General features: G+C 40.8%; 1 protein-coding gene across 1 annotated transcript in view; it reads right to left on the reverse strand.

The window, feature by feature from the left end:
• jph3b (junctophilin 3b) overlaps window positions 1–14,688 on the reverse strand; it is a 52,594-nt gene that overhangs the window by 5,943 nt on the left and 31,963 nt on the right. The window contains exons 4-5 of the mRNA XM_039614452.1: window positions 10,111–10,235; window positions 6,566–7,545 (exon numbers count right to left, since the gene is read on the reverse strand). Coding sequence (XP_039470386.1) covers window positions 6,566–7,545; window positions 10,111–10,235 — 1,105 coding nt within the window. The remainder of the gene's footprint in view (window positions 1–6,565; window positions 7,546–10,110; window positions 10,236–14,688) is intronic.

Here is a 14,688-nt window from a genome sequence, read left to right on the forward strand (position 1 = left end):
GATCACTCCAATATTGCAGGCCTTTACCTTCCAATATAAAGCACATTGACATGACTTTTATTGTGGACTGAGCTGGATGCTCTGTGCCTCTCAAATGAATAGCTGCACTTTGTGGAAAACCCAATTACTTGCTATCATGCTGAGAGTTAGAAGATTGTTGTAGCTGTACTACCTGTGCACTGAAAACCCCAGCTAGCATGTCTACATTACAATATGTTTTGGTAGTAAAAATTTAGCATTAGTATGCATGGTGCATTTCAAATTTAGCCTCAATAAAGAAAAAAGAAAGAACTGGACCTTTGTTTGAAGAACTGGACCTTTAGCAGCCTGCCTAAACACGCTTTAAAACAGGTACAACTCAAATTGATCATATTTAATTAAACTATTAACAATTATTGACAATTCTTATGGTAATTACAGTTTTTTTTAGTTGCATTCCATTTTTGCAATCTTTGCTTGTTTCCAATTCTATTTTGGGGGTCTTTACTAAAGAAGCTGGTCAAAATAATCTTTTTATTTTTATCTTATAACTACCTTAATGCAGCTGCTCAAGGCTTCCACAGTCTAAATCAGATGATTTTAGCTCCCTTCCCTCTTCTTTTAAGACAACTTTTTTCTGATTCCCTTCCCCTTGCAAACAAAGGGTTTGAATGGCAGTCGGGTGGAGTTGTAGCTTGAACTTTGTGCCTATGATCATCATATTAGGGATAGAAGCACTTAATGCAGAGCTAAGACTAAAAAACAAACTGCCTGAAAGTGGATATTAAGAGCAGTCTGAAGCCTGAGCATTTAGTTCACAGGGATATCTTATATGTATCCTGATGTCATTAATTGAATTTTTAGATTTAAGATGAGCACGCGACACAGGACAGAAAATATAGAAAAGCTTAATAGGTCCATAATTAAGTAGCTTCACTGTTCAATGAAGTTTTCTGCACCACTTGATGTCCAATCATATCCGTCATTCTGTCACCACTATCCTGTTAATATTTACTTTTCAGATGCCCAGCCTGAAAAAATGTGTTTTTCAGACCTGAAATATTAACACTGGAGGAGACAACAATTAAATTAATGTTTTTAATTAAGAGACTATTCATATAGCTATAAAATTCTGCATTAAAGGCACTCGCTTGCTGGTAGACGTAACAAGTCACCATACGACTGTTTTTATCCGTCAAACTGTCCTACACGGCATCAAAGACAGAGGTCCTAATAATTAAAGCAGTGATTCAGTTTTGAGGTGACTTAAAAAAAATCCTTAACACAAGCACACAACATATGCCCCAAGCTAGTAACCTTGGTGTGCGTTTTGATCCTCATCTGAATTTTGAAGTGCACATACAAAATATCGCAAAAAATGCCTTTTTATCATCTTAAGAAATGCTGCAAAAGCACAGCCATATCTCTCCCACGCAGATACAGAGAGACCTGTTCGTGCTTTTATCACTTACAGGCGTTGACAAGTGTACTGTAATGCTTTCTTTTGTGGCCTATACCAAGGAAGATTTGGATGAACTGCAGAGAAGCCAAAATGCAGCATGTGTGCTGACCAGGATCAGCAGGAGAGGACATATTATTTTCTGTAGTAGATTTGTCTTTTTCTGCTTCAAGTTTACAGTTCTGCATTACCTAGTGACTGATTATACATCTTTTTATGCTTTTTATTACACATTCTTGCTAATTTTTCTTTCATCCGGCTCCGGCTTTCCACCTGCTCCTCCACAATCTACAACTAAGACTAATAAAGAAACAGGTTTTAGTGTCTGGGATCCTCCAGAGGCAGCTAATCTTAAAGATATTTTCAGCGCTTGTCTCAGATGTATCTGCTAATATGCTTTTTATTTTTAAATGTAACTTTAGTTGTTTACTTTTTAGATATGTTCGTCATCGAGTTACTAATGGTTGCTGTAGGACATGGGCCATGGGGATGCAGCTTCATGTAAATATGAGCCTATGGGATGCACAGAGGTTGGCTTCTGTGTTCCATGATGCTGAGTTGATGTTCTTGAGTGACTATTTCAGTGCAGAGTATTCATGTTATAGCGGACAAGGTAAAAGAAAACGCATCCTTTTTAAAGTAATTTTATTGTATGCATCTTTCTGTTGCAAACTTGTACGAATGCTTCATGGACGGATGTAAGTGATCAATCGACTGATTGATTTTGAGGGCCTGTGTGTTTGTGCTGCTGCACATCTGCATGTGGAAGTGGCCCCGGTGTCCATTCCCATGGCGTTCTCGCTGTGAATTTATCTGAGTGTGATAGTATCTGTGGATGCTGTGAACCTGTCTTACACAAATCTCACTTGCTTCTCTGCGGCTGCAAACACACAAACACACACATGCACACAAGCACCCTACCTCCACCCCCCCTTGTCACTGACACACGCCCACTGATTGGCCGCCGTTGGAGCAAGGCATACGCTGTTCCCTAGCAACAGAGCGCTGGTTAACCAATAGGGGGCCGTCTGTGAGGAAGGGGCTAGTTTGCCAATCTGCTGTTACTAAGGTGCAGAGAGGATTGCTGGGGTTCTGTGTATCTCTATCAGTGTGTGTGTCCATGTGTCTGTTTAAGGCTTTAGCAGCACACACTGGACTGATGAGCAACCGGCCTCAGCCACTAAAGCCATCACACTGCTGCAGAAAAATTCAGATTAAAGTGAGCAAGTTGTTTGAGGAGCGAGGAACTGTATTTAGCAGTTTACACACAAGCAAAGTGGGAGTGCGAGAGAGAGAGAAATGGGGTGCGTCCTTATGTGCTCAGTGAACGTCTGCGGCGTACGATGTGTGGTTTTCACTTGCTGATTTTCCTGTTGCTTTCATTAGCTAATGCCGCGACCATATTATCACCCAGGATTAGTGTGGATGGGGCCATCCACCAGCCTAAGTCAAGATGTAGCCAAAAAATTATATTACAGCTGCATAATCCCTCCCCGCTCGCTCACAGTACAAAAAATCTTTCTTTATTTCATAAGGTTAAACCTTGTGCCTCTCCACCCGGATTATCTTAATATGTGGGATAACATTGTGTTATGTCACTGGGGATGGGATGTATCCTCATGACAGTGGGCAACAAATCCTTTTAGTCAAATCAATGTGTGGCAGTGACATGACAGATATGAAAAACGCTCCATTCAGCTGCTGTCCACTGATACTGAAGCCAAGTGGAGAATTTCATACTAAAATTCCGAGTAATAATTTATATTTTATGTAAACAACTTTATATGAAGTCAAATTGCTTAATGTAAAGTGAAATGGGTCACTTATGTTAAACCCAAAGTTGTTCAGTGCCTTTTGGATTCATACTTACTTGCATAAAACGTGTTTGAGCAGCAGAGTGTTTCCAGGAAACAGAAATGTGATAAAACCTCTCTTTACTTGCCCAGCACTAAATTGCATGCAAAGTTAATGAACAGCTGGTGAACTCAGAGCCACCAATCCACTTTCTTTACGGTTCAGAAACTAGATTCAGTTCAGACTCGAGGACAGTAGAGGGCGCTTGGAAGATAGTCCTCAGTGAATAGAAGTAAAGGGAGCTAAAAGGCTATAAAGACAAATAAGCTATCAAAATAATCTAAAACCAGAATAATGTTTATTTTCTACATGCTTTTTATAAAAAAGACAAATACAATTTCCAGAAGAAAAAAGGTTAGTATTGTAAATATGACAGGTCCATGTGTCACTAACTTACTACAAGTCCTGTAACTGTAAGGGAATGAGTTTTCCTGACTATATCAGAACTTATCTTGTTACAGTCTCTCAACGCAGAGTTATTAAGACACGCTGTCTGAATCTGAAGGCCCCGAACCACAGACTGTACATAAAAGGTGGACTTGGCCACTGTGGCATCACTCATTGATTTGTGTTTTAAAGCTGCTCTTATGGAGAATATCATCTTGGCTTTTATGGAGCTAGCAGTCATCAACACAAGATGGTGAAGTGCTACATTATCAGCAAATGCTACACTGGTCAACAAGCATTATTCTACTTGTGCTTTTACAAATTTTACTTGGTGACCCCAAATCTGACAACTGTTTTTATGTAGCATTAACAAAAAAACATTTTTTTTTTGTTGTTGTTGTTGTTATGATCTTCTAATAATTGGATAACTAGAATAACCAGGTGGGAATGCTGGTGTGTTTTAGCATTTACGAGTTACATTTGGGCTCCAGGTTTGGTCTTTGTGGATTCTGAAATTCATGAACTGATGCGTGATGCATAACAAGTTCAAAAGAAAACTGAAGCCAACTACATCAGCAGCATAGGACGCATCCGTGCAGGTTGTCCACAATTTCCTTGGCAATCACAGAGCAGAGAATTATGCTGAGCTTGTGGATAACATGCTGAAAGCATATCAGCTAATGAGTGCCAGACTGTCACTGAAGAGGGAGTTTTTACATTCGCCTGTTGACTTTTTCCCACTAAATCTGGATGACAGCGATGAGCGTGGGGAAAGATTTAATCAAGATATGAAAGTGATAGAAAACTGATATAAGGGAAAATTTAATTTGGTGGCTACAAAAATACTCAGTACCTCAAACATCTTTGAGCGCACTGACCACATTTAATTTTGAGCTAAATAGACTGAAATATGCTTTAATGCGTCTCTGAATAAAAAACCTCAAAACAATTTTGCCAGGAAAATTTCAGACATAGTGTCAGACATATATTATATTGATTAAAGTGTCAAAATGCCAATGATGTGTATCTCAGTGACGTAACTTAACTAAAATAATATAATTTCAGCAACCTAAAAGAACCTACTTCTTAAATGAGTTATTATTATAATTAAAAACACAACATTAACTGTCAAGGAGCAGCTAGCAGACAGCTAGAAGCTGTTGCCTGTGTCTGCATCCTATGGTCACTCAAAGAGCCCCTAACAATATTAACTTTAAGCTTTAATAGGTTTAAATGCATGTGTTCTTATAAAAATTCAACCCCATACAGTTCCCATAAAGGAAAAATTATCTGCAGAGACTTTAACCAATGTTTTAATCACACACTACATATATTATTTATTTATATTCACTGCTCCAAAACGACCAGAAAAACTGGAAATGCTACTAAATCAGGTGGACATTAACCTCACCATAATCTTAATTGGTGTGGTTAAGATGGGCATTTTGGTCCCTCACATTTACTTTCTCCACTTGATCTGAACAGCTACACTGGAAGGCAGCGTGAAAAGCTGGTTGTCATTAAAGCACCGATGGGGATGTGATCGCATTTAGCACACATTTTCAGAAAGTCTCACTGGGGAAACACTCATGGTGCTTTTTTGGCTAGTACACACAAAAAGTGCCACAAATAGTTGAGTGATAAATGAAAGAATAGTACTGTGGCGTACAATACTGCAGATAACGGGTGACACAAACACCTTTAAGGGTGATGATTCCCCTGTGCGCAGCCTGGTCCATCAAGAAATGGTTTTCCCACTTTGGTGTCCAACAACACCACCAAACCCCTTTGTCTCTGAACACAGCCGTATTACCACCATTATGATCTTGTGGCTGCTGCCAGCCTTTCCAGATATTGTTTTTTTAAAAATAGGTTTGCTTAAGTCATGATTTATGTCATGACTTGGTTGAAACAGGGCTGCAGAATCCTTCCGACAGGTTTAAACACATCTGTATAAGTATTATATGAACTTAAGCTTAAGCACATGAAGGCAATTTTCCCAAACAGACTTGCGAGTGGAGGAACTGCTTCCACAGATATATAATTACTGAAACAGGTCTGTATGTTTCTTTCACATGGCCACATCCACAGGAATACAACAGTGTTTATTAAGACGACCGGATCCAAACAAGAAGAAGAGTTTGTGTTACTGTTCAGTAAAACAAATCAAACTAATTTAAAAAATTGCTGACTCTGCCAATCTGCTCTGCAGCTGTTTGTTCATGAGAATATTAAAAATGCTTTCAGCACAAATTTATCAACACAAAGTGTGATAATAAATGAAAGAGCTCATCACGGTCACAGTATATGACCACAAAAAGCACAGAAACCAGAGTGGTGTATTATTGAGCAACTTCAATCTTAACTGAAGTTGGGCTTCAGTTAAGATTAGTAAGATCATGCAAATTTATAAAGCGCTTGCATTAAAGCCCTGCGACAGACTGGCGACCTGTCCAGGGTGTACCCTGCCTCTCACCCCATATACTATGCCTGGGAATGGTTCCACCCCCCCCGGATGGATGGATGGATGGATATTGCGTAAAAGCTGCTTGTGTCCTGTCTCATGCAATGCAACCACACACACAGTACCCCAAGAAAACTACTTATTGTTGTTTTCAAGGCAAGGAACATAAGAGCTGAGTTTTGTGCCATCAGAGGTATTTGTGTTGTAACAGTTTAACTAAAAAAAATGGTCTGAAGAGTCATTAATCTAACATTATAGCAGTCAGTTGTTATATTCCAGTGGCTAGTGAAGCGCAAGTGATGATTAGACGTTAAGTGCCAGAAATCAACAGTTCTGTGGGGAAAAAAATCCCTTGTGCCGCTTTAACCTCGTCTTTCAGAGCTAGTAAAGTGTCGGCGTGTAAGAGAATAAGACAGTCTTACCGAATTGCCTTTGCTCTGTGTGAGGCTGTGGTCCTGCTGCGTCGGTGTGATGGGGGAGGATTTCAGAGGGGGGGAGAGGGTGAGGTCCCGGCGCAGAGGCCGTGAGTCCAGCTTCTCCCCCTGTCTGTCCAACTTGTGCGCTGAGTCCTTTCCCCCTTCCCTCCCCTCTTTCCCTTCCCTTCCCTCCCTCCCATCTCGGTTCTTATGCCTCTGTCGCTGAACGGCGTGTGAACGCCCCTCTCCGTGACTGTGCCTCTCCTCCCCGTGCCCATGGGGCTTGTGGGTGGTTGAGTCTCTGGGCTGTAAAGGCTTCATCTCCATCTCGTAGTTGCTAATTTTCTCCTCGTCCTGCTCCAGCAGCCGGCCTCCCCTGCCGTGCACGCCCCTGTGGCTGGACGTCCAGGAGGCAGATGAGGATGACTCTGTCCACCTGGCCTGTCTGTGATTGGAAGAGCTGTGCTCCCGCGACTTGTGATTAGAGGAACTGTGTTTGTGTCCGTTGGTCCGGCTAGTGCCTCGCCCACTGACCCCACCTCCTCCTTTTGATAACAGTCCCCTCCTTTTGTCTTCACTCCAGCTGTTGGCCCGTGGATACTCCCCCTTCCCTCCTCCACCTCCAACACCTTCACCTCCCACACTGCCTCCCTCCATCAACACCTGAATTTCTGTCTGCTCCCCCCCCACACCTTTCTCACCTCTTTCTCCCCCCTCCCTTCCCCTGTCCCCATGGTCCACTGCGCTCTGCCGGTGGAAACGGGCACTCTTGCTGCGTTGCGACGGCCGGGCAGGTGGCGGCGGGGTGTGGGGTGGTGAAGACGAAGGCGGGCTGAGATCAGGGGTTGCAGCGTCATTAGAGGGGTCATCGGAGGCCGCGCTCTTCACATACAGGTCTGGACTGTCGGCTGTACCAGCGCTACTCGACAAACCCTCGCCCTCCACTTCACTGGACACCTGACGTTTGGGACGCTGCACTTCCATACCTGCAGAAGACATCAGAAAGTCATTCAGGACGAGGAGGAGATGAAGTAGCTGTGAAGAAGTTTTACTTGTTGGAATTACCCAATCTGGGTTTCTAAATGATACACCAGTATCACTGTAGAAAAAAAAAGAACATAAAAAAGAACAGGGAAGGGGGGTAAATCTTACATTTAAATAAAATATATCATTGCAATTCCAGTTATCACATGCAAGTGTTTTAGGCTGGTGAGTGAGTGTGACAACACCCACAGAAAATAATCCCACAAGTTGCACAACACTGCATAAAATCTCGTTACATGTGTAAAAATGACTGGGTTAGAGTGGGGGCTGAATTTAACACTGTCAAGAAAACAATACAATTTTCTTTAGACATTATGTTTGCAGTGTTTTCCCTACTCCATCTGCTTAGAGGATTAAAGCCACTGGGCCAACAGAGCTCCCATTTCTCCCACATCACCAAGAAGCCAAAGAGGAAAACATAATGATTAAAGCAAAAATAATTCATTTGATTTATTTAATTTAGCTGTGCATGCGCAATGTGGGGTAGACGGAGCACAGAGCACATAGGAGAGGAGACAGCAAAAGAAGAGAAGGGAAGTCATCAGATGACTGTGGCATTCATGGTACAGCGTTGCTTGTTGGGAGGGGAAGGTCTGTGGTTCAACCTCCAGCTGCTCCAGTCAGCATGTTGAAGTATTGTTGGGCAAAATACTGAACCCCAAATTCCCCCGATTCAGTGTATTCATTAGAGTTTCATTGTATGTGTGACAGAGGGTAAGTGCTCAAAATCCCAGAACAAATGAATAAATGTTTGTGTAAAATGGGAAACTTTGGCTTGTAGTAAAAATCTCTTTGAATACTCAGAGTAGAAAAGCATTATTAAGTAAGTCTCTGTTTGTGCAGATCTTTGGGATTGTGGGAATTTAACAACACAAAAACACCAAAAAGCTAGCAGTGTGTAGCCCAATCACACAGTGTAAGAGATGGTTGTAGGTAGATGTTACCCACTGGTTTGTCAGGTTCCTTTTTGATGACTATTTGGCCATAGGTCAAATGCTGACTGATTAAAAAGCTGGCTTGAACAGAAAAGAGTTGATGTCAAGATCTCTGTGAGCTGTAAAAACTGTACAAAACATTTTTTAAAAAGCATTTGTGGAATGTGCAAACAATGGTTGCAGTATTTAATAAGTATTTTTTGTAAATTATGATATATGTTTTCTTCATAGCAGCCGCTAAGTGAAGGCCAACCAGGACACTGCCCCCTGCTGACAGTAATTAGCTACAACATGGGCACAGCAACTACGGACAAGCCACGCACAAGCATGCCGGGTTCATGGCTAGTGTGTCACATTTGATACATACAGTTTTTGTGAGTTTTTGAGACTTTTACAAAAATAAATAAATAAATTGCACAATGCATTTTGAAACAATAAATTACAAAAAACATGACGGATGTACAAATATGATATAAATTAAACATCATATACACAAATTCAAATTAATAAAAACTGTCAGATGGTTCAATAAACGTTGAATTTTCACAACATTTGAATTTTCTTGCAAATCAGCAGGTTGCTCTTCTGCTGATTAACAGCTGAGCCACTGATAAACAGAAGCAGGTAGGTTTTCAGAGGGTCATTTAAATAAAATACACCTCAATGTCTAACTTTTAAAAATATCACACGGTAAATGGTGAATATTCTAGCTACTCTCCATGTTTTTCTGAAACTGTTACATAAACAGTGAACAAAGCACAGTAGGGAGTTCTGTGCCTGCTGAAGGACTTGTGCACTGCAGCAGTTTCCCTCCACTCAAAGTCCACTTGATTAACATTAACAAATCAGCTACATGGTGCCAAAGTTGCCTGGCAATGCCTTCCAAATAAAAAAAATATGTCAAGTATAAAAACACAAGCAATCTCACTGATTTTTTAGAAGTCTGTTTAAAAAAAACATTTACAAGAATTAAACTGTGGGGAGAAGAAGTGTAAAGATCCTTCCATAATCGATCTTCTCATTCATTCCATCTTTACATCTTTCTATATAGTCCTTTATTTTTTTGTCAGAGAGCAGAAGAGGAGGAAACAGTAAGGTAGATGATGATTATCAAAACAGGTTATCAAAACAAACATGCTGCAAAATGTCAGCGCTGATGCTTGTTGACACAGATGCTCTCACAACTCTGTGTGCGCAAAGTTTTTTTTAGCTGTGCGAAGAAACAGACGAGCAGAATTGATGACAAAAGAACAATCACTGTCATCTCAGCTCTGTGTGTGTGTACAGCGCACGGCATGAAGTCACTGTGTGCGTGTGTGTCACGCTGCATGTTGGAGTGTGTTGGCTACCTGCAGCGTTCTACAGGTGTGAGTGACAGTGGCAGAACCGCGAAGCTGGAGGGTGGTTGGCGTTGACCTTTACCACACACACAACTCTTGATGTGTTTTGTGTGTTCGGGGTGTATGCTTACGTATTGCTGCCTGCTTGGCTTGGTTTCTGGATCTCTATAGAGACGGATATGAACATGTGCTATATATAAAATTTTTAATCAGTGCATGTATGGTTGCCCACCATTTCCTGGGTGCTGGAAAGAAGGGGAGAACTGCTTGGCAGTGACCCTCGCGATGCGACTCTCTTCCTGGGCCTTCTGAGCTGCTGCTACCGCCGCCTCAGCTTTACCCTGTGCGTGAGCCGTCCTGAAACACAGAATAGTAAAAATAATAACTTTAATTTATATAGCACAATACAACTTCACATTGCTGAGCATTTTGACAGCAGCAACTAAATGAAACAAACATTTGAAACAAATGCATATGAGGACAGCTAAACCATAATAAAAGCAAAGAGAGAGAGAAACTGTTTGGGAAATTTATTTTTTTTAAAAATCAGGAATGTTTTTCCCATAAAAATATGTTGAAATATGAAACTTAAATAAAGTAACTGACTCAGCCCACTCAGCCCTGACTGTAACCACTGTTCCCTTTACTACATTCTGATGTATATGGTGCTAAGCAGTCAGAGATAAAGCTAAGTGAAAGACCATGAAAACCTTAAAATCTATTTTAAAACATACCAGTTTAAAACAAATGCATACAGCACAAAAGGCCAACCTTAATCTTTAAAGGGGACCTATTCTGCTCATTTCCAGTTTCACGTTTTCATGCTTGGACTATACTAGAGCACATTTGCATGAACTACAGCTCAAAATTTCAGTCACCTCAAGGTACTTTATATTGGAAGGTAAAGACCTACAACAATGCAGTGAAACCCCAAAAATCAAACCACCTCCTTTGAGCAAGCACTTGGTGACAGTGGGAAGGAAAAACTCATCTGGTGCATCTCCTCAGTTCATCCACTATCTGGAATAAGCAGTTTTGTCTCCCTTCCCCTTCCTTTAAGCAACCATATTATGATTGGCGGCCCCTTGCAAGAAGAAGGTTTGACCAGAAAGTGGGTGGGGCTTTTGCACTTATACTTGCACTCTACTTGTAGGCACAGTTGAGGCTATAATTCTTTTATTTTTATAAAAAGTTTGTAGAACAGCGTGAAGTAGGGGTTTTTAGCTATATATGTCTAAAAATAGGGAATATGATGTAATGCTTTTAAGTACAAACAGTGCAGTACATTAGAGGGAGATAAGGAAAAGAATAGAATAAAAGAAAAACCACTGTCCAAAAATACTGTAATTTTAAAAAAGTCATTAGAAACTGACCTTTCGAACAATAAAAGTGCCAACAATGCACCACAGTGTTTCAGTTTTTCACTGATACAGGGGTATTTGTGGCTGAGCCCCGGCTTATTCACATAACACCTACAGAACACACCGACTTTGCTCCATTAATTAGATCCCGGTGTTTGTAGCCCAAGGGGTGATGTCGTACTGTAGTAGCCTGAACACTTGCATAGTTAAAAGAAATATTGAAATCTGTTTATTGTCACAATTATTCCAAACAGAGACTCCCTTTAATAGATTTTTTTTATATAAACATTGCTAAGTAGCTAGCTCATTATATAAAAAGTGAAGACACTGTGAGCAACTTTTGTCAAACTAGCAGAAAAAGCCAACAGCAGACATATTGGGCATCACAGCATCACGGCACGTTTTTACTGATTCTCTAACTTCCTGGAAATCTAATGGAGGGATTTACACCACTCTTCCAAAATACAGCCCTTCATTTAGTGCTTTAAATGGCACAAAGCACTGTCTGACACGCTGGTCCAAAACCTACTATAACTATTTGAGTGGTTTGAAATCTGATAACTAAGAAAGTCACAGCATAAGACTGATACCTTTTTCATATTCAACAAACCATTCAGTAAGCCCTTGTCCTCTGTAGTTACAGTGGATCACCCACTTTTTATTATATATTATTAAGCAAATCTGTATTATATGTAAAACTAAAATCCACATTTATTAAACCATTGTGAAAAGCAAGTGTAGAAGGTAAGTGGACCTATTATATATGAGCGGGGTGAAATCATTGTCTGATTCTGCCGGAGGTTTCTTCCTGTTAAAAAGGAGCTTTTCCTTCCCACTGTTGCCAAGTGCTTGCTCATAGGGGGTGGTTATATGTTTTGGTTTTCTCTGGTGTTATTGTAGTCTTTAAATTGAATTGAATTGAAATGAATTGAACATGGTCAGCAAATAAACTCCAGACTCTTCAGAGCAGGGGAGGTTTTTCAATCTTCTATTGTCCAGTTTTGGTGAGCCCCTGTGAACTGTATCTTCAGTTTTGTGTTCTGACAGCCAGTGTGGTCTTCTGCTACTTTGACATATTGTGCATTAAAAAATGCTATTCTGCATACCTTGGCTGTAATGGTGTTTTCCCCCAGAGAAGGGGGGTTCTCTGGGGGAAACATGGATAAATTTTAGAAAGTGAGGTCAGTGTATGTACAAGTATCTCTCTGAGCCAAATACTCAGTTCCAGGCGGTTTATTTTCCTACTGTTGGCATCAGCTATAACCACAGAAGCTCCACCCACCTGCTATTAAATCCTTTTGCTTTGCAGGGGCTGCCAATCAGAAGAAAGCAGGCTTAAAGGCTGTCCTTTAAAGAAGAGAAGCTAAAACTATTCATTTTAGAGAGTGAATGAACTGAAGCGCTGCACTATAAGACAATCAAGGATTATTTTTTGAGATGTGAATCATGCATAGCACCTCCAGTAGAGTCTAAGAATTAAATAAATAAATAAATTGAGGTGTAAATGAGCATAATAGAGCCTCTCAGAGCCAAGCAGGTGATTTTTGTCATTTTTACTCTGTGCAGAAATGACGTCTAAGTAGGAGAAAATTGATGAATGCCAAAAAAAAACAACTGGAGAAAAGGTCATAATGTTTTGGTTGTATAATAACACTTTTCCTGTCATTATGGAAGCTTGAATAACCCACCTACATCAATCACATCACTGCTGTGCCCATATAAAGCATTTATTCTGGGGTATTCTTATTAACAGAACGGGCATCATTCATCGTGTGTTTATATGGAATCTCTTTTATAAAAGACACCTGAGCCAGAAGGTGACAAACACGCGCAGGCATCAGCATATTACATGATACCTCAAACAGAAGCTGCGGAGGGACAATTACTACAGAGCCACAATATGATGAGATAGCATGCATTCATCTGTTTACAGGCCCTGTAATCTTCTGCTTGAAAATGTGTTTACTATCACAAAATAATTCATCTCACTGCCTCTCAGGCTGTCAGGCTTTTCACATCCCCTTCATCTCACTAACAGCCTCTTTTTCAGTCTCCTTTTTAAAACCACTCTCTCACTCGTTCTGTTATTTCTCATTTTTCTTTTTGCCTCTCTCTAATTGCCCCTGCCTTCTTTATAACAAACCCCTTTTCATGTACCTCTTGTCCCACCCTCTTTTCTTTCTCTCTGGTAATATCAAATAGATCTTTTCTCTCAATTACAACCCTCCTCTCCCCATCGTCTCTCTATTTCCATTCACCTATCTTCCTCTGTCTTTCCGAGGGCTCTCCACTCGCCTACAAAAGCCTCTCCATCCGTCCCTTTTCCCTCTCTGGGCAGTAACAGTCTTGATGCAGTGTTGCATGTCGATGGCTATTGATTTTTTCTTCTCGGCCTCTCTGTTTCTCTTTTCCCCTCTCTGGACTCTGCCAGCATCCACTGTGTCAGGCTCACAGCATACACACCACCACCATGTGAGTGCACGCCTCCTGGTTGTAAGGGAGGTGAGGTATAAAGAAAGGGAGAGGACTGTTTCCTTAATTTACACAGCATAATCAAGGATAGCGCTTTTTTAATACATAAAAAAATCTTCACGTGGTTTAAATGTCACGAATGCACAAACCCACTCTTAAAAAAGTCTCTCTCTCTAATTCTGTGTCATCCTTTCCTCCACAACTTCCTGTCCTGCTCCCGTCTTCCCAGGGAACAACCTGTTTCTGGATGAATCAACTGCCTGGAGAGAAAGGAGCTGCCTGTTCAAAGAGGGCTCGATTATACAACACAGCATCCTGTCCAAGAGAAGAAGAAAAAAAGAGCTACAGATGGAGGGCAGGAAGAGGAGAGGAAAGGAAGCAGAGCTGGAGGGAGGTGATGAGGAGGAGGGCGGGAGGACAAAGGACAGGTACAGAGTGTGAGGATGGAGAGTGAAGAAGATTGGTGTGAGACTGAAAGAAAGATTGAGTTAAAAGACGTTACATATTCGACGTTACCGAATCACTGTCAGGTTAATTGTGGGAAGGAGGATAATCAGTGGTATCCTATTCATGGCAGGAGTGGACAGGAAGAAACAAGCTAGCACTGTTGCTGCTATATTTTTATGTAGGCCTGGATTTTAGTACTATCATAGTCTTATCATATTCAAAGCTCAGTTAAGAAAATAAAAATAAATAGGATACCAAAGGTTTTGTTGTGCTGTTGGGAAATGTAGCTGACTGCGGTTCCAGATTTCAAAGTAAAATTCGAGATATCAAAATAAAAGGATGACCAAAATGAGCAAGTCGGTCAATCATTCACACTCACATTCATACCTATGGCCAATTCAGAATTGTCAGTTAACCCAATCCATGCATGTCTTTGGACTGTAGGTGGAAGCAGTCTGCACAAGAACAGGGAGGACATGCAAACACCACATAAAAAATAAATACAATAAAAAATAATGAGGGGCATCTTG

Source organism: Oreochromis aureus, linkage group 7, assembly GCF_013358895.1.
Source record: "Oreochromis aureus strain Israel breed Guangdong linkage group 7, ZZ_aureus, whole genome shotgun sequence".
Taxonomy (NCBI): domain Eukaryota; kingdom Metazoa; phylum Chordata; class Actinopteri; order Cichliformes; family Cichlidae; genus Oreochromis; species Oreochromis aureus.